Raw genomic sequence first — 21,153 nt, forward strand, 5'->3', positions numbered from 1 at the left:
TTTTTTTTTTTTTTATACGTAATGGCGGCGATCTGAATTTTTTTATTTTTTATTTATCTTGACTTCGACATTATGGAGGACACATCGAACACTTTTGACACTATTTTGGGGCCATTGTCATTTATACAGCAGTCAGTGCTATAAAAATGCACTGATTACTGTGTAAATGACACTGGCAGGGAAGGGGTCGATCAAAGGGTTAAGTGTGTCCTCGGGAGTGATTCTAACAAAGCACTTACATGCCTATATAGGTACAGCAGATGGCAGCACAGCTAAGGGATGAGGCAGAGGCCGGTCCATCACTCGGTATGTGAAGCAGGAAGCGTGGCACGCTGGGAGTGGAAGTAAAAACTCCTGTATCAAGTTTCTCAATCCTCGTTTTCAATGCATTTCATGCGCAGGCGTGCATCATTAGGAAAAAAATAAAATCTATGATTGAATGAAGTTTGATCGATACTGGAAACAGTTGATTGGAGCTTCACGTGGCTTGGAAGAACCTAGCTAACTGAGGAAGGTTTCCCTCTACTATATGCCTGGTGGTCACTTAGTGGCCAGAGATGTCTGGTGAGCAGATTTATGACACTTTGGGTAAGGCACTTTTGTCCTTTTGCAAGACTCTAGCACACTGCACTTTAGGAAGGCACAGTGTTGGAGATATAATATACACAGAAGAATTGAACTAATTTATAGGTTTATTCATATTTATGTTGGACTGGTTTGACACTATATTTACGGTATATTTCCTGCTACAATTGTTGCACTCACTTAGGTTTGGGTGATTTTGCAACGCACACATTTTATAATATATATATATATATGTAGCGGCCATAACCCTTGGCAGGGCGGACTTAACTTTTTGGGCTTACCGGTTACCTCAGCTTGGCTTTTTCTTCCACGTCTAGGGGTTCCTAGAGTTAGTATCCAACAACTTTGGACGCCGACACCAATAAAGTCCTTTTTGAAAGGTTTGTATTTGGAGGGGTAACGTCCAACAAACAGTCTCGTATAGGAACAGAGGGCAAGGGTGAAAGCATTCCGGCACCTTGAACTGCAACTATCACAAAGTCTCTAATACCACCCAGAGAGTAGCCACTCGCAGCTGGGCACTTCAAGGCTGAACAAATCTCTAGCCAGAGATTAGGGCAATCGGTGCTTTGACTCAGAACTTGTGAAATCTCTGACCTTGAACAAATTTTAACTGAAAGTGAACAGGAACCTTTTTCCTCAGTACCTGGAACATTCTCCGTCTCCTTGGCAGTACTTGAAAAAGCGTGGATTCGTCAATGTCCTTCACAACTCAGCAACCAGGCACTTCTCAGGATGCCAGCTTGTTGGCCCTCCTCCGAAAAGTTCTCCCCCGGTCACTTACACAAGCTGCGGTGCCCCCCCAAGCAGAGAGCACACCCGGACACCTTGAATCCTCCCTTAGTTAGCGCATCAGACCAGCCAGTTCCGAGACTCTGGAACAGACGGATCCTTACCCCAGACCAGGCAGATCTATTGGGGTTAACCAACTGAAGCATGTTGCGGAGCGACTAATGATCCCGTGACCCCTCGTGGCGCTACAGAATCAGGAACAGACTGCTAAAGCCTCACGAACGAACCCGGAACACTTGACTTCAACACCTTAAGTACCCTTCCCCAGACTCCTGATTGGCTCCGGGGAAGCTGGTACCCAAAACCGTCCAACCAGGCCTGCTTCTGAGCCTGTCATGTGCACCTCACCAGTGGCGTAACTAGAACCTTCAGGGCCCCCATGCAAGAAACCATGAAGGGCCCCCCTGAACCCCAGCCAGGGCCCTTCCCTCTGAGTCCGGTGGTGGAACTCCAGGGTGTGGTCACAGGTATGACCTTTGTGAGCCCTGTAGTTCCACCACTGGTATCGGTAGTTTTTTTTAATAACTTTTTTTAAATTTTTAGGTGCCCCATTGGGGGACTGTCCCTAGGCAGGATGGGGTCCCCATCCCCAGAAGAGATGAGGTCCTTTTTTCTCCAGGGCAGATGAAGTTACTGCCCACAGGTGAGAAGGGGTCCCTGTCCCCAGGAGAGGTGGGGGTCCCTGCCCCCACGTGAGAAGGGGTCCCTGTCCCCAGGGGGAGATGGAGGGGGTATGTAATGGTGTGTGGGGTCCTCTCACTCACCATGACCAAGCTGTAGGCTGCACACTCATCCATGTTGGCCTGGGCTCCATCCAGTGTGCTGGACGGGTGATCAGCATATCTCCCAGAAAGACCTTTCATCATCTGTGTATATGACGGGGGAGGAGGGGGGCTGGCAGACAAGTCTGCAGTGTCCTCCGGGGAGCCGGCTCTCATAGGGCTGAACTGCATCTGTGTGCTTAAAGTTTGTTTACCTGGGAGAAGGGGGGGGGGGTGGAACTGAGCGGCAATGCATGGAGCAGGAGAGGGGTACTCTGAGGAGCCAGCCGAGGACACAGGTCATGCGGGGAATGCACAACTAAAGAGCAGCCAGTGCGATAGTCGAGCATGGAGCTCTGCTAGTCACCCTCCACCTCCAGCCACCCGTGTGCATGGTGCACTGGTACCCCTAGCTGCCTATGCTGCTGCCGGCCATATGTAGAGGGGGCTGCATGGGCCCCCTGCATTCACAGGGCCCGGTTGCGGTCGCGACTGCTGCACCCCCTATAGTTACGCCCCTGCACCTCACTGTACACATGACCAGGCAGAACCCTATCACAGCCCAGCCAAACTGATGTCAAAGTTAAACCTACATAATTAACCCTCAGAACCCCATTACTGTTCTGAGGCAAAAACTAAATTTGTACATGAATGACACTTTGTCCAAAGTGTCACCTATATATATATATATATATATATATATATATATATATATATATATATATATATATATATATATATAGGTGACACTTTGGACAAAGTGTCATTCATGTACAAATTTAGTTTTTGCCTCAGAACAGTAATGGGGTTCTGAGGGTTAATTATGTAGGTTTAACTTTGACATCAGTTTGGCTGGGCTGTGATAGGGTTCTGCCTGGTCATGTGTACAGTGAGGTGCAGGGGCGTAACTATAGGGGGTGCAGCAGTCGCGACCGCAACCGGGCCCTGTGAATGCAGGGGGCCCATGCAGCCCCCTCTGCTCCCTCATATATATTGTAATGGACGCCGTGGCTGGGTCCTGGAAGGACGCTATATTTCCCCTCTGTTTGGGTTGTGCTCTCTTTAGGGAATGAAAATTGATTAACCCACCTGTTAGAGGAAGTGTCTTTAAAAGGCAAGACAGGAAGTTGTAGATGTGTGTGGAGGAGTGGAGAACACATGTTGGATGGTGTTTGGCGTTTGTTTTGGGTTGCAGCAAATGAAGTGGACAGCAGTGTCCTGTTTGGAAGGCTCCTGGTAGGAGAAGCTACCTGCCATCAAGACCAAGCTCTGTTTCTGATAAGGACAGCTGTTCTGGACTTTGCAAGTCGGTGAGACTACAAATCTTTTTCCTTTTGTTTTTTGGCTGCTGTAAAGCTATTTAAGTTAATAAACCCTTTGTTGTATGAAAAGCCTGTGTCCTGCGGTCTACCTGGTCCCCCGAACATTACAAGTGGTGCTCGAATGCGGGCAGGACAAAGTAACAGGCATTTTTTCTTGCTATTTTTTTTTTTTTGTGAATTTGAACTGACATTTAAAGGGACAGTACAGTGAATTTATGTCCTGGGTTAAAGCTGCACAACTGCGGAAAGCTGAAACCATGGAGGAGCTAATTAAACAGCTGTCCTTGGCAAATATACAAGCGCAGACCCGCCATGAGGAAGCTAATCAGCGCTTAGCAACGCAGCACAACGAGGCACTGGCTTTGCAGCAAGAAAATACTCGCCTGTTGGTGGCCCAGTTAGCAGCCCAGCAAGCGACCCAACAAGGGGTTATGCAGGATCAGATGGCGGCCTTAAAAGAAGCAGTGCAGCAGGTTTCTCAGGTCCGTGAACAAGTGGCCGTTGCCCCTGGCAACCAGGTGACCATAAGGGCAAGCCATTTCTTGCAGAAGTTGTCCCCGAGTGATGACGTAGAGGCGTTTCTGGCAACATTTGAGAGGACGGCAGAGAGAGAAGGGTGGCCCCAGGACCAGTGGGCCGGCTTAATTGCTCCCTTCCTCACCGGAGATTCTCAAAAAGCCTATTTTGACCTACCACCAGAAGATGCTAAAAATTATCAAAAACTAAAGGCAGAAATACTGGCTCGGTTGGGGGTGACTACGGCCGTCCGGGCCCAACGAGTGCACCAATGGAAGTATCATTCAAACCGGCCACCGCGATCTCAAATGCATGACCTGGTGCAACTAGTAAAAAAATGGCTGCAGCCCGAAATGTTGTCTGGCCCCCAAATTGTGGAGCGGATCGTGCTGGACCGGTACTTAAGGTCACTGCCAGATGACCTTCAACGGTGGGTCAGTCATGGAGACCCCAAAACCCCGAACGGCCTTGTTGAGATGGTGGAACGATATACGGTGGTGGAGGATCTGCTTGGCCCCACCAAGCGTCAAGGGCCCAGTCGGCCACGGCCCTTCCGACCAACTGCCGCCCTTCGAACGGATGTCCCCAGGAGCCCTGGAACCAACACCCCGGAAGGCCAAGAGTCACACCCGTTACCCCCTCAGCGACCTGTTCCTGATCGGAGAGGAGGGGATGTACAATGTTGGCGATGTCATGCCTGGGGCCATACCCGGGCCCACTGCCCATTGCAGGAAGAACCCATGGAATGCGGGGTTCTTCGGAGGGGGTCTTTTTATGCCCATAAATCATGTACAACACATCTTGACCTTGGAGAGAGGAATTTTGAGTGTGAAGTCCAAGTGAACCACCACCCTGCATGGGCCTTGCTGGACTCTGGAAGCATGGTAACCCTGGTTCACCCTAGAGTAATTGGGAAGATCGGTCCGGTAAGCAAAATTTTGCGGGTTGTGTGCATTCATGGGGACACTAGAGAGTACCCTCTCATCTCGGTGTCCATCTCCACAGCATGTGGCACTGGTACTCAAGAGGTGGGGGTGGTAAAGAACTTGGTACATGACGTTATCATAGGACGAGACTGTCCATTATTTGCAAAACTTTGGAGACAAGGAGAACTATCTGAAAGGTCCAGAGACTGGGAAGAAACTAGTCCCTCTGTTCCTGTTGTAGAGGGTAATAACCCTGAGATGCCACATGTTCATAATATGGACCCAGTTGATAAAAACGCCAAGACTTTGGTTAATAATGATGAAAATAGTGCTGATACTGTTAAAGATGTCAATATGTGGGGTTCTCAGACCTACCTGAACACTGAGGGGGGGGGAACCTTCCCCGCTTCAGGTAATGCTGGGGGAAGACGATGAGGAAATGGCCTCTACCCCTGACTTGCCAGATTTGGGTGTTCCCCAGGGGACATTTGGTACTGCCCAGATGCAGGACCCCACTTTGGCCAGGGCACGGGAACAGGTTGTAGTAATAAATGGGGAGCCCCAAGAGCCAGGTGCTAATGAGCGGTGGCCACATTTTTCAATACGTAATGAATTGCTTTATCGGGTTACTAAAGTGAGAGAAAATGTGGTAGAACAATTATTGGTACCCCAACAATATAGACGCAAGGTCCTGGACCTGGCCCATGATGATGTGTTAGGGGGACACCTGGGAGTTGAAAAGACGGAGGCACGGATCGCCGACCGGTTTTACTGGCCAGGCTTGAAAGCAGAGGTAAGGAGATACTGTACCTCTTGTCCCACCTGTCAGTTGACCGCTCCAGCGACCCATTTCCGGAGCCCGTTGGTCCCTCTACCCATAATTGAGGTCCCATTCGAGAGGATAGCCATGGATATAGTGGGTCCCTTGGTAAAGTCGGCTCGAGGTCATTCTTACATACTAGTGATCCTTGACTATGCCACTCGATATCCTGAGGCGCTACCCCTGCGGAATACCTCCTCTAAGGCTATTGCACGGGAGTTATTCCAGTTGTTTACACGGACAGGTTTTCCCAAGGAAATACTCACAGACCAGGGCACCCCGTTTATGTCGAAGGTTATGGCTGATGTATGCAAACTGTTCCGGATTAAACAGCTGCGCACATCGGTCTACCATCCCCAAACAGATGGATTGGTAGAACGTTTTAATAAGACCCTTAAGTCTATGCTCAAGAGAGTGGTACAAAGGGATGGGAAAGACTGGGACTGCTTGTTACCAGCTCTCCTGTTCGCTATCCGAGAAGTGCCCCAGGCCTCCACTGGGTTTTCGCCCTTTGAATTGGTATATGGGCGGAGACCTCGCGGACTACTGGACTTTGTTAAAGAAGAATGGGAAAGTGAACCAATCCAGCATAAAAGTGTTCTTGAATATGTCTCTCAAATGCAGGAGAGGATCCGAACTGTGATGCCGCTAGTTAAGGAACACTTACAAAAAGCCCAGGAGGCTCAACGACAGGTCTATAATAGGGCAGCCAAAATTAGGAACTTTCAAGTGGGGGATCGAGTAGCAGTGTTGATTCCCACTGTGGAAAGTAAATTCTTGGCCAGATGGCAAGGCCCTTTCGAGGTTGTGGAAAAAATGGGAGAGGTAAATTATAAAGTCCACCAACCAGGCAAGAGGAAACCCTTCCAGATATATCATGTAAACTTGTTAAAGCCCTGGACAGACAGGGAACCAGCGACCTCCCTGGCTAGTACAAAACTTGAGCCTCGGGTTGGGGTGGAGAGTGTCCAAATAGCAAATACCCTGTCTAAAACCCAAAGTCAGCAGGCAAAGGAGTTCTTGCAGAGAAATCAAGAAAAATTTTCAGACTTGCCCGGGCTCACTAGTGTCGTAGAGCATGATATTGTCACAGAACCAGGAGTCAAAGTTTTTGTCCGGCCCTACCGCATCCCAGAGGCTCAAAGGAAGGCCGTTTCAGAGGAAGTAAAAAAGATGTTAGACCTAGGGATTATTGAGGAATCGCAGAGTGAGTGGTCGAGCCCGATTGTGTTGGTACCGAAGCCCAACGGGACTCTGCGATTCTGCAATGATTTCCGGAAACTTAATGAAGTTTCCCGGTTTGATGCCTACCCTATGCCCCGGGTAGATGAGCTTATCGAGAGACTAGGTCCAGCCAGGTATATCACTACGTTAGACCTTACCAAGGGGTATTGGCAAATACCGTTGACTAAGGCTGCTAGAGAGAAAACTGCTTTTTCTACCCCAGAGGGGAGTTTTCAGTACAAAAGGATGCCTTTTGGATTGCAAACTGCTCCAGCCACTTTCCAGAGAGCAATGGATAGGATTTTACGACCTCACCGGAAGTATGCCTCAGTATACTTGGACGATATAGTCATTTTTAGCAAAGACTGGGAATCACATTTGCCCAAAGTGCAGGCAGTGCTGGACTCTCTTTGGAAGGAGGGGTTTACAATAAACCCTGAAAAATGTGCTTTGGGAATGGAGGAGGTGAAATACCTGGGTTATATCGTGGGTAGAGGGGTAGTGAAACCTCGGGTCAACAAGATAGAGGCTATACAGAATTGGCCCCGCCCCCTCACAAAAAAGCAGGTACGTGCATTCCTGGGCATGGTGGGATACTACAGGAGGTTTGTACCCAACTTTGCCACGTTGCCGGGTCCGTTGACCGATCTGACTAAGGGTCGGAAATCGGTCATGGTGGAGTGGAATGCAGACGCTGAGAAGGCTTTTTTGGAGCTCAAGTCGGCGCTGTGCAAACACCCTGTCCTTGTAGCACCCAATTTTTCAAAATAATTTATTGTCCAGACAATAAAAAACTATGCCATAATTGAACGAGAGTGTCTGGCCATTAAGTGGGCTCTGGAATCCCTCAGATATTACCTTTTGGGGAGGAAGTTTAGGTTGATTTCTGACCATGCCCCTTTAACATGGCTGAGACAGGGAAAAGGGACTAATGCCAGGGTTACCCGGTGATTCCTGGCACTCCAGGAATTTAAGTTTGTAGTGGAGCATAGGCCCGGGAGACTGCATCAAAACGCAGATGCCCTCTCCCGAGTCCATTGTTTGAGCTCCACTGTTGCCTCCACCTCCTTGGCGTTGGGGCACAGGGGGGGGATATGTAATGGACGCCGTGGCTGGGTCCTGGAAGGACGCTATATTTCCCCTCTGTTTGGGTTGTGCTCTCTTTAGGGAATGAAAATTGATTAACCCACCTGTTAGAGGAAGTGTCTTTAAAAGGCAAGACAGGAAGTTGTAGAGTGGTGTGGAGGAGTGGAGAACACATGTTGGATGGTGTTTGGCGTTTGTTTTGGGTTGCAGCAAATGAAGTGGACAGCAGTGTCCTGTTTGGAAGGCTCCTGGTAGGAGAAGCTACCTGCCATCAAGACCAAGCTCTGTTTCTGATAAGGACAGCTGTTCTGGACTTTGCAAGTCGGTGAGACTACAAATCTTTTTCCTTTTGTTTTTTGGCTGCTGTAAAGCTATTTAAGTTAATAAACCCTTTGTTGTATGAAAAGCCTGTGTCCTGCGGTCTACCTGGTCCCCCGAACATTACAATATATATATATAATATAATATAAATTTATATAAAATTATTATTTTTCCCACACTATAGATTTATAAAATGTGTGTTTTTGTGCCCAGCATCTATAGTGAGCTTTACACATTACCTAGCATGAATGTGTATATATAGCATAAGACCTATATCTATTTATCTAATCCCAAGAACAAAGTAATACATTGCAGCCTACCAGTCTTTGAATGTGGATGCTTTAGTTTTCTATTTATAGGCTTCATTTAGTTTATGAACACCTGGTGATCCTCTATTTCAGTACTTTCAATAACACACTTCCTGTCCTAGGGTGACAATGTTAAATTACTAGAAAAATAAAAGTATAATGATTTCATCTGGGAAAATCTGTGACTCCATAATGATTTTAAAGCATACCCCAAATGCATGATCCTTCCTCTCCACCTTTCCTTTGGTCCTGTGCACAAATAGCGCACCTAGAGTGTGCTTTGCCTCCTGGTATGTGTACGTCACATATCCTAGGAAGCACAAAGCCTTTCATTCAGTAAAAGAGGATGGGGCGGGCCTAGCGGCATGTCATCAGGAGCTGCGCTGGCTGAACCCAGAACAGCCAACAGCCTCTCTGTGACATCACACCAAACCATGACAGTGTGGGAACAAGTGCTGCCAGAAGAGAAGAGGGTCTCAGCTGGATAACGATGAATCCGCTTGCTGGGGGAGTATCTTAAATGTGCAGAACTCGCCACTAGGTGAGTAGTGGTTTAAAAAAAAAAAATTTGTTGGAGTGTGAAAATTCGCTTTAATTTGTTTAAATATTTGCATGTGGTTCAGTCTGACCAGCTCATTACTGCCAGCCAACTTTCTTCAAACCTTTCTGTGTGTCTGTGGCCCTCTAGTGGCTAACAGGTTACATGCTCGTGTATCACTGTCACTGCTCTTGTTGTTTTCAGAAAACATTTTTCAGTATGTTGTTAGGTTCTTTAGATTCTGTTTTGCTATTTTTCTAAGTGACACAAATATGATTAAGAGAACTGTATTGTTTGGCAGGTGCCTTCCTGTTACTGTACTTTCTGCTGCTAATTGCCATCGGCATTCCGCTTTTCTTCTTGGAGCTAGCAGCTGGGCAAAGCATACGCCAGGGGAGCATCGGTGTTTGGAAGCATATCAGCCCTCGGCTAGCTGGAATTGGGTTTGCCAGCTGTATAGTAAGTACATGCCAAGTTTATTGTTATGGTAAATATTAAATTCTTATATAATCTCTTGTGGTGATGTGCAAACTAAGGGCAATTTCACACAGGTGGCAAAGAGGAGATGAAAAAAGGCAGTTCTATTTTTACCGCTCCCATCTGCACACCTAAAACGGCAACCAGACAGGGTGGCAAACATGGCGCTTTGCAGCCATAACAAATTTAACTTGGCTTGCAAAGTGTGACAGGCAGTGCTACCCATTAGACTGGCCCACGGGGGTCAACAGGAACGAGCCCTGACCACTAGCTTAAATGCTTGTTTCGTGGTTGTGGTGCGGTATTTCAATACAAAATAACACAGCCCAATGTTTCTTGGTGCCTTTCTATTTAGACCTGTTAACGGGGTTATTTGGACGATTCAGAAAATTGTATTGGCGCATCAGTTCTAGTTTCTTAGATATGGTCAAATCCATAAAAAAAAAAATGTGTACGTTTTTGACAAGATCTTGCTGATCAGCCAGTTCTTCTGTTACCTACTTTGTATTTTTGAGTACAAGTTAGCAGATATAGTAAGAGTATTTTACGTATTTCCAACTGTGATCTTACATTGGAAACATTGGATTCTGAATTGTATGTTATTAACTGTATTATACAGTGGAACCTTGAATTACAAGCATAATCCATTCCAGGAGAATGCATATGAAAGCGAGTTTCCCCATAGAAGTCAATGGAAACTAAGATAATTTGTTCCCCATTGACTTCTATTACATGCAATACTGCATGTGGCCAGAGGTGGGGGGGCGCCGGAGCACCTCGGAAATACTCGGGGACAGCTTGGAAAGTCTGGAAAACACTTGGGTATTTCCGAACGGCTCCGAACCATTCCGAATATCCCCAGCGCCCCCACACCTCTGGCCAAATGTGGTACTGCACCACCCATTAGCTTGAATTCTGTTCGTTTTGTGAGACAACACTCGCAGTCAGAAGTAAAAAAAAAAAAAAAAAAAAAGTAAGTTGCTCGTATTTCAAAACTCTCGTTAACCGCGCTACTCGAAAACCAAGATTCCACTGTATTTATGATTTTATAGGAGGTGTGTGAATCTTGCCACACATTATTTCATTTTTGCAGATCGAGCATTTTTCATGTGTTTCTTTCATGTTGCAAGGAGATTAAATAAATTGCTACGTTAAAATTTTTACAGGGCAACCAGAGTGAAGAGTGATGGGGAAGAATTGGAATAAGTGGGTCAGATATTCCCAGGAACAGGTCTAACATTTGAGGCACCAAAATGTGTGTTGGTCTGTGTAACCATTGGGATTAAAAAAAAAAAAAGCCACACAAACCCATCTTCAAGAAATGGCAGTATAAGCTCCTGAATAGCTGCCAGCTACTGCTTTGCTGCCTTCTGAAAAGTGGTCCACATGGTGGTGGAGCAGCAGCTGGCAGGCATTCAGAAGGCAGTATTGCACCTTTTGAAACATAGATATGTGACTCAAAAAACGCACCACAAATGCACTGTATGTATAATGTGAGTTAGGGACCTTAGATTGAGGCACATGTAAAATATACAGTGCACCAAGAAAGTATTTTTGTTATGTTATAGCCTTATTCCAAAATGGATTAAATTATTTTCTTTGAAATTCTACAATTTATAAAAAAAAAAAAAAAAAAAAAAAATGAAAAAATCCCGTACCGTTCCAAACTTCTTCCATTTACAGATGATGGAGGCTGCTGTGCTCTTTGGGACCTTCAATGCTGCAGACATTTTTCTGTACCCTTCCCCCAGAATTTTGCCTCGACACAATCCTTTCAATTCATTTCACCACAGGTGGAATCCAATCATCCTATAGACGTTTATACAACTTAATTAGTGGAAACAGGATGTACCTGAGCTCAATTTTGTGTCATGGCAAAGGCTGTGAATGCTAATGTACATCTGATTTTTTTATTTTTTTTTTATAAATTTCCAAAGATTTCATACAAACTTCTTTAATGTTGTCATTATGGGGTATTGTTTGTAGAATTTTGAGGAAAATAATGAATTGAATCCATTTTGGAATAAGGTTGTAACATAAAATGTGGAGAAAGTGAAGCACTGTGAATACTTTCCTGGTGGACTGTATATACATAAAGCACTGCGTAAATTTGACGGCGCTATAGAAGTAGCTGTAATAAATAAATATTCTAATTTAGGTGTGGGTTACAATGCCAACTCCTTTAAAAACGCGCCACTTGCCATTGCACAGATGCCAGTAGCTATCTTTTTGTATTTAATGAAATGCATTTATACAAACCGCCATATAGGGCAGAAATAGCCGGTCAGAATGCAGTACAGGGCATTTAAGGTGACTGACTATGAAACCTGAATGCTGCTAAAATGTTCAGCTAACGAGGAATACTGGGAGGAAGTTGGATGCAAAAAAAGTATTTCATGAGTTGGGCCCACAGGTGAGAGTTGGGTAGGTTTGAATTGACAGTTGGCTTGCAGGACTGATTTTTTTTAATATAGTGTATATGTAAAATTCATCCAGTTATGTCAGTTATGTAGCCACTGTTATAATTTATATAATGCAGAGTATTGATATGGAATAGATAACGTAACCATCTTCTGTTTGCAGGTCTGTACATTTGTGGCCCTCTATTACAATGTTATTATTGGATGGAGCCTTTTTTATATGTTTAATTCCTTCCAGTATCCTTTACCATGGAAAAGCTGCCCAACCCTGGCCAATCAAACACAAACAGGTTAGTACTAATATAGACCAAGATGTTTTATGGTAGTATTTATCTTTTGTAGGATTTTGCTTACTACCAGTTGCATTCACCTTCTTTCAAATACAAAATGCTTGGTAATGGATGGCAATATGACATCAATATTAAAGTATTTGTTCTGTCAGTGGTTTTGGTTCATTTGAGACCCTTTTAGTTTTTATGCAATGTTTGTGTCCTAACTTTTGCAATAAGAACCAAAATAACAGATTTGTAGAATCTGCTTTTACTAAGAAAAAATTGTATGTACATGCAAATTACAGTTACAGGAAAAAGGTCTACGATACATATAGAGAGATAAAAATAGGCAGAGGGGTACAATCTGCAAACACACTGGGGTTGATTTACTAAAACTGGAGAGTGCAAAATCTGGTGCAGACATTGTAGCCAATCGGCTTCTAACTTCAGCTTGTTCAAGTAAGCTTTGACAAAAAAAAAATTGGAAGCCGATTTGATTTCTAGGTTTTGCACTCTCCAGTTTTAGAAAATCTGTTTATCCATTCCTAGCAATTATACATTGGCAATATTGTATAGGAATACTCTAAGGACTCATCTACCTCTTCAATATGCTTTATTAATGAAGCTTGGCAGATGCCCTGTGTGTGCTGATATCTCATACCTGCAATACCTCCAAAGCGATGCTAAAGCTGAATTAAAGCCTCTAAAAAGCTACAGGTGCTTCAAGCGAGCTTTGTCATAGACTTCTATGGAGGCTCTGAAGCACCACTTGGGGCTTGTTTACACCTGCCTCAAAACAGGGCTTCAGAAATGCTTTTTATTTTATTTTTTTATTTTTTAAAGGGCTACAGGTACGTTCGTTTGCCTGTACAAGTCCTTCTGCCAACATATATCGACGTGAGGCAGTCGGCAAGTGGTTAAAGCTCTCTTAACGCCAAAGTTACTATCCCTAAATAATATGGTTAGCTTGGAGGCCTGTAATAAAAACAGGGATAATGGCGCTGCTGCTAATAAAGGTGATAAAATATCCCCCTTAACCCAGTGGGGGTAAAGGGCAAAGGTAAGTGTTTACTGAATAAACCCTAATAGGTTAATATTAATATCATCTGAATTCCATCAAATGTGAAGTGCGATTCACTAGGCAGTATATAAAAGGCTTATAATAAATGAAAAAGCCTCTCTCACCAAAGAATATAATACATGAGCATAAATGTAAATCAGAATCAGTTGTAAAGGGAATCCTTGATTGCAAGATAAAGTGTCAAGTGTAGTTAATTGATTAATAAAAATCTGTGAATAATTAAAAACTGAAAAAAAATATATAATATATATAACACTATAAAAGACGAGAAGAAAAAAAAAGTCCATATTTCAATATATAAATACTTCAATGTCCCATATGCATATTTTCATAAGTGCTTTGTGCTAGTATCCAAATATGGCGACTTGATGTCCTCTTCTGTGCATCAAAATAAAGTGACTTCTTGTGCAGTAGATAAAGTGACCAAATGTATCCAAATAAGGTGACTTCTTGTGCTCCCCCTCAAGTATGTGCACTCACCAGAAGCCCCCACCCCTGCAGGGTTAAAGAGCGTGTAATAAGCTGCTTCATCAATCTGGATGTTCCTAGGAAGCAATAAACTCTCAAGATTGTAGCGATTACAGCGCACGTGAAATGGTATAGGAAGTTCACCCACTCCTGGGGGAAGGCGGTTGGCTCGCAGGTGGAGAGGCAGCTGATGTTCCCAACTATGCTGGTTGCTCCCAAGGCTTCCTGGTTCTCAGATTCGGCTCAGGGGTGGCTGGACACGTCTCTTCCGGATGGTGAGGGGGGGGGGGGGGTAGTGCTCGTTCGGAGCATGTGTGCTCCTTCATCAGGCTAATAAATCAGGCGCTGTAATCTCTACAATCTTGAGAGTTTATCGCTTCCTGGGAACATCCGGATTGGTGAAGCAACTTATTACATGCTCTTTACCCCTGCAGGGGCGGGGGGTTCTGGTGAGTGCACATACTTGAGGGGGAGCACAAGAAGTCGCCTTATTTGGATGCACTTTATCTACTGCACAAGAAGTCACTTCATTTTGATACACAGAAGAAGAGGACATAAAGTTGCCAAATTTGGATACTAGCACAAAGCATTTTTATGGAAATATGCATATGGGACACTGAAAGGATTTATATATTGATATATGGAATTTTTTCTTCTCTTCTTTTATAGTGTTATATATATTATATATATTTTTTTTCAGTTTGAATTATTCACAGATTTTTATTATCAATTAACTACACTTGACAATTTATCTTGCAATCAAGGATTCCCTTTACAATTGATTTTTAATTACATTAATGTATTATATTCTTTGGTAAGAGAGGCTTTTTCATTTATTATTTATTTCATTTATTATCACACTTCACATTTGTTAAAAAAAAATCAGCAAAAATAAATGTATATAAAGTTTACACCTTGCATTTGAAATGATGATAAATAATTTAAAAATGATACCCCATGTCGCTTTAGTGGTGCCTCAAAGCTTCCATAGAACTCTATGACAAAGGTGCTTGAAGCACCTGCAGCTTTTGGGAGGCTTAAATTCAGCTTTAGCTCCATTTTTGTTTTCGAGAAATTATATATATATATATATATATATATATATATATATATATATATATATATATATATATATATATATATATAATATACACACACACACACACACATACATATACACATATACACACACACACACACACACACACACACACACACACACACAAACCGCATCTGCCAAGCTTCAACAAAGTTTCAAAAGAGCATCACTGAAGATTCAACAAAGCCTTATCAAAGCACCACCGAAGCATCAAAAACGTATCATAAAAGCATGTTGAAGCGGTAATGTGTGTTGAAGCTCAGTGCAAGTGTAAATGAGCCCTAAAGCGACATGGGGTATAATTTTTGAAGCAGAGACAAGGCAAAGCAAGGTATAAACAGGTCTGTAAGCTAGCCATTTTATTTAGTGACAGTGGATTAGACTGGTGTTCAGAGAGCTTTGAAAAAGTGCATCTGAAGCAATGTTTTGAAGCAAATGTAAATAAGCCCTAAAGGTACTTTGCTTCCTTTAGATCTGATCCATGATTCTCTTAGTTAACAGAACTCTGGAGATTAGGCAATCGCAGGAATGGGATAGTGATCTTGGCTCAGGATGTTAGGGTGGCCATAGATTATGCAATTTTGGTTGAAGGAAAGAAAATTTCCCTATTACGACAGTCGGTGTTGATGTGGCAATCCATCCCACTAAGCTATTGTTTTCTGACAGTGAGATGTTTCCCTGCCCTCAGAAAACAAATGATCACTGCAGTATAGCCTCCAGCAGTATTCATACCAAAAAAAAAACCTGACAGGCTGATTAATTGTTCGACTTCAGTACAACTGGCCTGCCCATAGATGGATCAAAATTCAGCCAGTTCTATGGCTGGCTTTAGTCTCATGTAGGCATTTGTCACTCCTCCTACTTGGTGCTTAAAGCGGAGGACCACCCTAAAATAAAAAATAACATTAACATTTTCAAAAAAAGAAATAAATGAATAAACATTGTAAACAAAAATAAAAATAAAAAATTACTTACCAGAAACCCCTGTTGCTGGGCAGTCTTCCTAATCTGCCTCTTCCTATTCCGCAGCGCTTCCTCCTCTTCGGTGAGCTGCCCTATTGCCTTCTGGGACATGTGTGTATCCCAGAAAACGGGGCCATTCACAAAGCGCTACGCGACTTGCGCATGTGCAGCAGGAAATGGGCAGTGAAGCCGCAAGGCTCCACTGCCTGTTTCCCTTTAAGTTGGCGGTGCCGGAACCCAATCTGAAGGATGGATCGGCCTCAGGGGCCAACATTGCGGGCTCGCTGGACAGATAAGTGCCCCTATTAAGTCAGCAGCTACAGTGTTTGTTGGTTGACTAAAAAAATTGCAGCTGGAACACTGCTCTAACAGCAATCTGTGTGAGATACATTTCTACCTGAAAACTCAAGATGGCAGCACAGTATTATAAATGCTATAAGCCACCTAGTTCTGTCTGGGTGAATCTGTTGTCATTTATTATAGGCATTGATGCTATAGAGCAGCCTTTCTCAACTTTTTCACCCTAGGGGAATAATTGTCAGGTCTTGGAGAACCCCTGCTAAAACCAATTTACCAGAGGCCAGTGGGAAGATATCCTCTTTACATTGTAGACATGCCCCCCCCCCCCTACTGATAACTAAAATGTCTATTGGTATCATGCCTTTGACATTACAAAGTAGCAATGGCCCTTTATTTTTATTTTAATTCAGATCTTTTTTTTTTTATTTTTTTATATGCAAACATTAAAAAAACAATACAAACAGGTCATTCAAACAAAATCACATTAAACCAAATATCGTCTAAAAAAAAAAAAAAAAAAAACCCCTAAGCCACCCCACCCTACTCTTGGAGTATATCTAAAAAAAAAAGTAAAAGAAAAAAGAACAGTATCTAATATTGCAAAGTACAAAGTATGTATTGGTTTACAATAATGCCTAAGTCATGGACTGGAGCCACCTTGACCAGGTAGGCATCAAAGGTACTCATGGAATTCCTTAGGGAATATGTGTGTTTTTTTTTTTTTTTTTAAAAGAATAATCCTATTGAGATCTAGAATCCACTAAAATACCGTCTGTATGTAGGAAGAGGTAGGAAGAGGTCCACTTAAGAGCAATCTGTCTACGGCAGCAAAAAGTGCATATTATAGTATTATGACCTATAGCTGGGGTGCTCAACCTGTGCCTCTCCAGCTGTTGCGGAACTACAAGTCCCATGAGGCATGGCAAGGCTGAAAAGTACAAGCATGACTCCCAAAAGCAGGGGCACGATGGGACTTGTAGTTTCACAACAGCTGGAGAGCCACAGGTTGAGCACCCCTGACCTATAGTGTTATCCATAGAAGAGGGATAAGTAGATGTGTCACAATAGCCCAGTAAACATATAAGTGGTTCAGTCAGGATGTTAATATCCAATAGCCGTTTAGGTACCAATCGCCGCTGCCCAATATCTTTCTAGTTTTGGGCACCGACACAGAAAAGGTATTAGCGTACCTGTGTTACCACAGGCTGGCTCAGATCCCAGTCCAATTGCGTACAGAAATTGGGGAGTTCTATACACTCTATGGAGGATAAAAATCTGTGTCGGTCTGTGTAATGGAGAAATAGACACTCAGGGCGAGGACCGGAGAATACCATCCCAGACTTCCTCTGGGATAGGACCGATATCTTTTTCCCAGCCAGCCCTGGAGCAGATAGGAAAGTTTAATAAGAAGCTATCTGACAATAACCTATATGTAGCAGAGGTAAGACCCTTTGTTAACCTTGCTTGTACCATCTTGTCAAAAACAAAGATGGGGGAAGAACATCCTAGCAAAATAGAATTGGGCATGTAAAGCATGTCTTAGTTGAAGGAATTGATAGAACCAATTAGATTATAGAGAAAACTCTCCTCTGAGCTCTTCAAAGGATTTAAGTATACCATTCTCTTATCGCTGAGCTAAAGTTGTTCTTCCTAATTTCCCCCATCTCTGAAAGCCTCTAGGTGCAGAAATTTGAGGAAGTCCTACACGGGGGGTGTATCGGGTAGGATAAGAGACACCCAGCATTTTTTTAACTGTACCCAATATTTTACACATTAACATACAAGCGGGCATATTGGTGAGCGAGACATCCCTTCTTGCGCCATCTAAAACATGAAGTGGTGGCCGACCCTTAAATGCAAATAAAAATAATCGTAGAGCAGGAAGGAGTATCTGCTCAAACTCCAATCCAGCAAAATGCCGTAGTTTGGATGCAAAAAAGTATAACCAGTCCGCCCGCATTTTTGGGATGTTGTAAAGTCTCCAGTTTAATGCGAGGGGTTTTGTTCTGCCATATTAATTGCCTAAATATGGTGTTAATATTGGTAAACATATATATGAGTATCCACATCGAGGCATTGTGTAAAAAAATAAAGCAGCTGAGGGATCCATATCCTCTTGATTAAGTTGATACGGCCTATTAGCAATAGGGTGAGCTTATTCCAGGTTTTACTTTGGTTTTGAAATCTAGAAAGTATATTATCCACGATATGACTGTGGGGAGTCAGAAATAATTACACCCAAATATTTTATGGTGGATACAATGCGAAAGTGAAAATGATAATGAATCTGTAAGGGGATCCAGGGGCATTAGCATGAATTTCTCCCAATTTATGCCTAACCCGGAGAACCTGCCAAACTCCTTAATATAATTCATTACTACCAGCAGGGATGAGTAGATATTGGTCCAAAAAAAAGAGATCGTCTGCATATAATTACTTTTCCTCCATATCTTTCTTAGACCTGTAACATTATAAGAGGTCCACATAAGACAAGCCAAAGGCTCCATTGCCAGTCTAAAAAGCAGGGGGGGGGGGCAGTGGACACCCCTCTCTAGTGCCCTGGGAAAGTCTAAAACTAAGAGAGCGATGGCTCTTGAACTATCACATGAGTGGTCAATCACCCAAAGCTGAAGGAACCAAGTTGAGAATCTGCTTGAGCCCCTGGGTTCAGTGTTCAACTAAATGATAGAAATTGGTAGCAATCTTCCTGGCCCTACTAATTAAAGAAAAACAGACAGTCTGTTGCAAACAATTGTTTAATTGTATATTGGTATTTAAAAGGTTGATATTGTAAGGTGGTTGTAAGATGGTTATGCATTTACTGTATGTCACAAAAACAGGTAGTGTGGTGGAAGATGGGTGGAGATGGGCTCTCTAAGTTGAAGATCTTGCTACAAGAGACTCTGAAAAATATTACCTGTTTTTATATTGTGATGTAAAGAGCTGGATCAGTATTGACAGCGTTCCTGGTATACTGATTATCAGTGTAAAGTGTTGACAATTCTCTAATAGGTATCTGTTTGCTTTAAGAACAAAAAGACTTTTTGTATTGAAGGTAATATAAAACTAGACAGGAAGATCATGCTTAGGATTTTGAAATGGCAGTTTCAGAATACATTTTAAACAGTGAGAGCAAGAACAATTTATTATAAACCTTGAAAGGTTGGGTGGGCATATGCCAATCATTCCTATCTACTCCACATCCCAACAGTGCATTCAGTACAGCTTGAGTAAGTTTATCTAAACCTCAACAATGAACTACTTTTATTTGTTTCCTTTTGGTCTGCTAAATTTTCCATAGAGTGTTTAATCATATCTATTTGATGAGTGCGAAAAATTACCTTTTGTTAGTTTTTTTTTTTTTTTTTTTGTTTTTTTACATTTTGCCTCAATGTACCCTTTAATGTTCTACTCTGGGCATTTCTTTTTTTTTGGTATTTTACAGAGCTAGAATGTGCCGAGAGTACACCCACTACGTACTTCTGGTACAGAAAAGCCTTGGATGTTACAGAGTCTATTGAAGCATCGGAGATGAACTGGCCAATGACAGGGTGTCTTATTCTTGCCTGGGTACTGGTTTGTGGTGGTATGATCAAAGGCATCAAGTCTTCTGGGAAAGTAAGTTGATAATATGTATCAGTAATGAATGTGTTGTAACCTCACCATCCATGTCTGAAGAGTAAAATGTTGCACAAGTTGAGAAGTTAAAATGAGTTTGCAGCATTGGGATTATTCTTTCTATTTCCTAGCTGAGTAGATTAACAGAAGATCTAAGAGCAGACAATGGTCTGAGGCCCATTTACACTTCTCAATTAACGTGTGTTGTGGTAACCAATGTTACTTGGGTCGGCGCTTTGCAGTGTTGTCATATTGAATGGCCTGCCAATAGAGTAACCAAACAGATCTCCAATGTACATGTTTTGCAGCATACTACAACACAGTTATATGCTGCTGTGCAGTTTGATCTGTTGCTTAGAAGAACTTGCTACATGTCTGATGCGTTGCCATCCCATTTTGAGAGTATAAATGACCGTTTACAGTAACCATTACTTATCAAACTCAAACTGTTGAGCTTTTGCCTGTCTGTAAGCAATCATTGCTCCAGGCTCCCTCTGACATTGGTCCTGTGGACTCTGCTAATTGGTGACAATTAGGCAGACCTGGACAGTATGTAGCTTCAGTTCCTAATCAGTAGAGACTACTTCAGTAAGCTTTTACATGTACCAATTAATATTATATGGTGGCTATGCTTCACAAATAAGCATAGCTTAAATTTTCATCCAGCAGAGGTCCGAGTCTCATGTTTGTTCTTTGACTTGGATCCTTCATATCACAGCCCCACCCCCTTACATTACAGTTTTGTGTTTACGTAAGTGTCATCAGTCCTCCCCTTTACATCACAGTCCCTCGTTTACACCACATTGCCTCCTCTTTACATCACAGAACCCCCCTTTCAACTACAGACCCCCTTCCTTGCACCGCAGTCCCCTTCACAGCCCCCCTTCCTTACACCCGTCCCCTTTACAGCACCCCTTACTTGCATCCCAGTCCCTTTCACAGCCCTCCTTACTTGTATCCTAGTCCTCTTTATCTTACCTTGCACAGCACTCATCCTTTCCAGCAGATACAGTGCCTTGAAAAAGTATTCATACTCCTTGAAATTTTCCACATTTTGCCATGTTACAACCAAAAATGTAAATGTATTTTATTGGAAATTTATTTTCACAATTACAAATAAGTGTGGCGTGCATTTGTATTCAGCCCCCTTTACTCTGATACCCCTAATCACTTGCCTTCAGAAGTCACCTAATTTTTAGAGTCCACCTGTGTGTATTATATTAAAAATCAATATAAATACAGCTGTTCTGTGAAGC

At 43.0% G+C, this 21,153-nt stretch overlaps 1 protein-coding gene across 6 annotated transcripts in view; it reads left to right on the top strand.

Annotated features, from left to right (window-relative positions):
• LOC143933942 (sodium-dependent neutral amino acid transporter B(0)AT2-like) overlaps nucleotides 1-21,153 on the top strand; it is a 231,952-nt gene that overhangs the window by 179,892 nt on the left and 30,907 nt on the right. For all 6 annotated transcript variants that reach the window (XM_077457125.1, XM_077457124.1, XM_077457121.1 and 3 more), the window contains exons 3-5: nucleotides 9,501-9,658; nucleotides 12,260-12,386; nucleotides 19,725-19,897. In XM_077457125.1, the coding sequence (XP_077313251.1) occupies nucleotides 9,501-9,658; nucleotides 12,260-12,386; nucleotides 19,725-19,897 (458 nt within the window). The remainder of the gene's footprint in view (nucleotides 1-9,500; nucleotides 9,659-12,259; nucleotides 12,387-19,724; nucleotides 19,898-21,153) is intronic.

The sequence above is a fragment of the Lithobates pipiens genome, unplaced genomic scaffold (genome assembly GCF_037356315.1).
Source record: "Lithobates pipiens isolate NorthernLeopardFrog02 unplaced genomic scaffold, aLitPip1_a1.2 Scaffold_27, whole genome shotgun sequence".
NCBI classification, from domain to species: domain Eukaryota; kingdom Metazoa; phylum Chordata; class Amphibia; order Anura; family Ranidae; genus Lithobates; species Lithobates pipiens.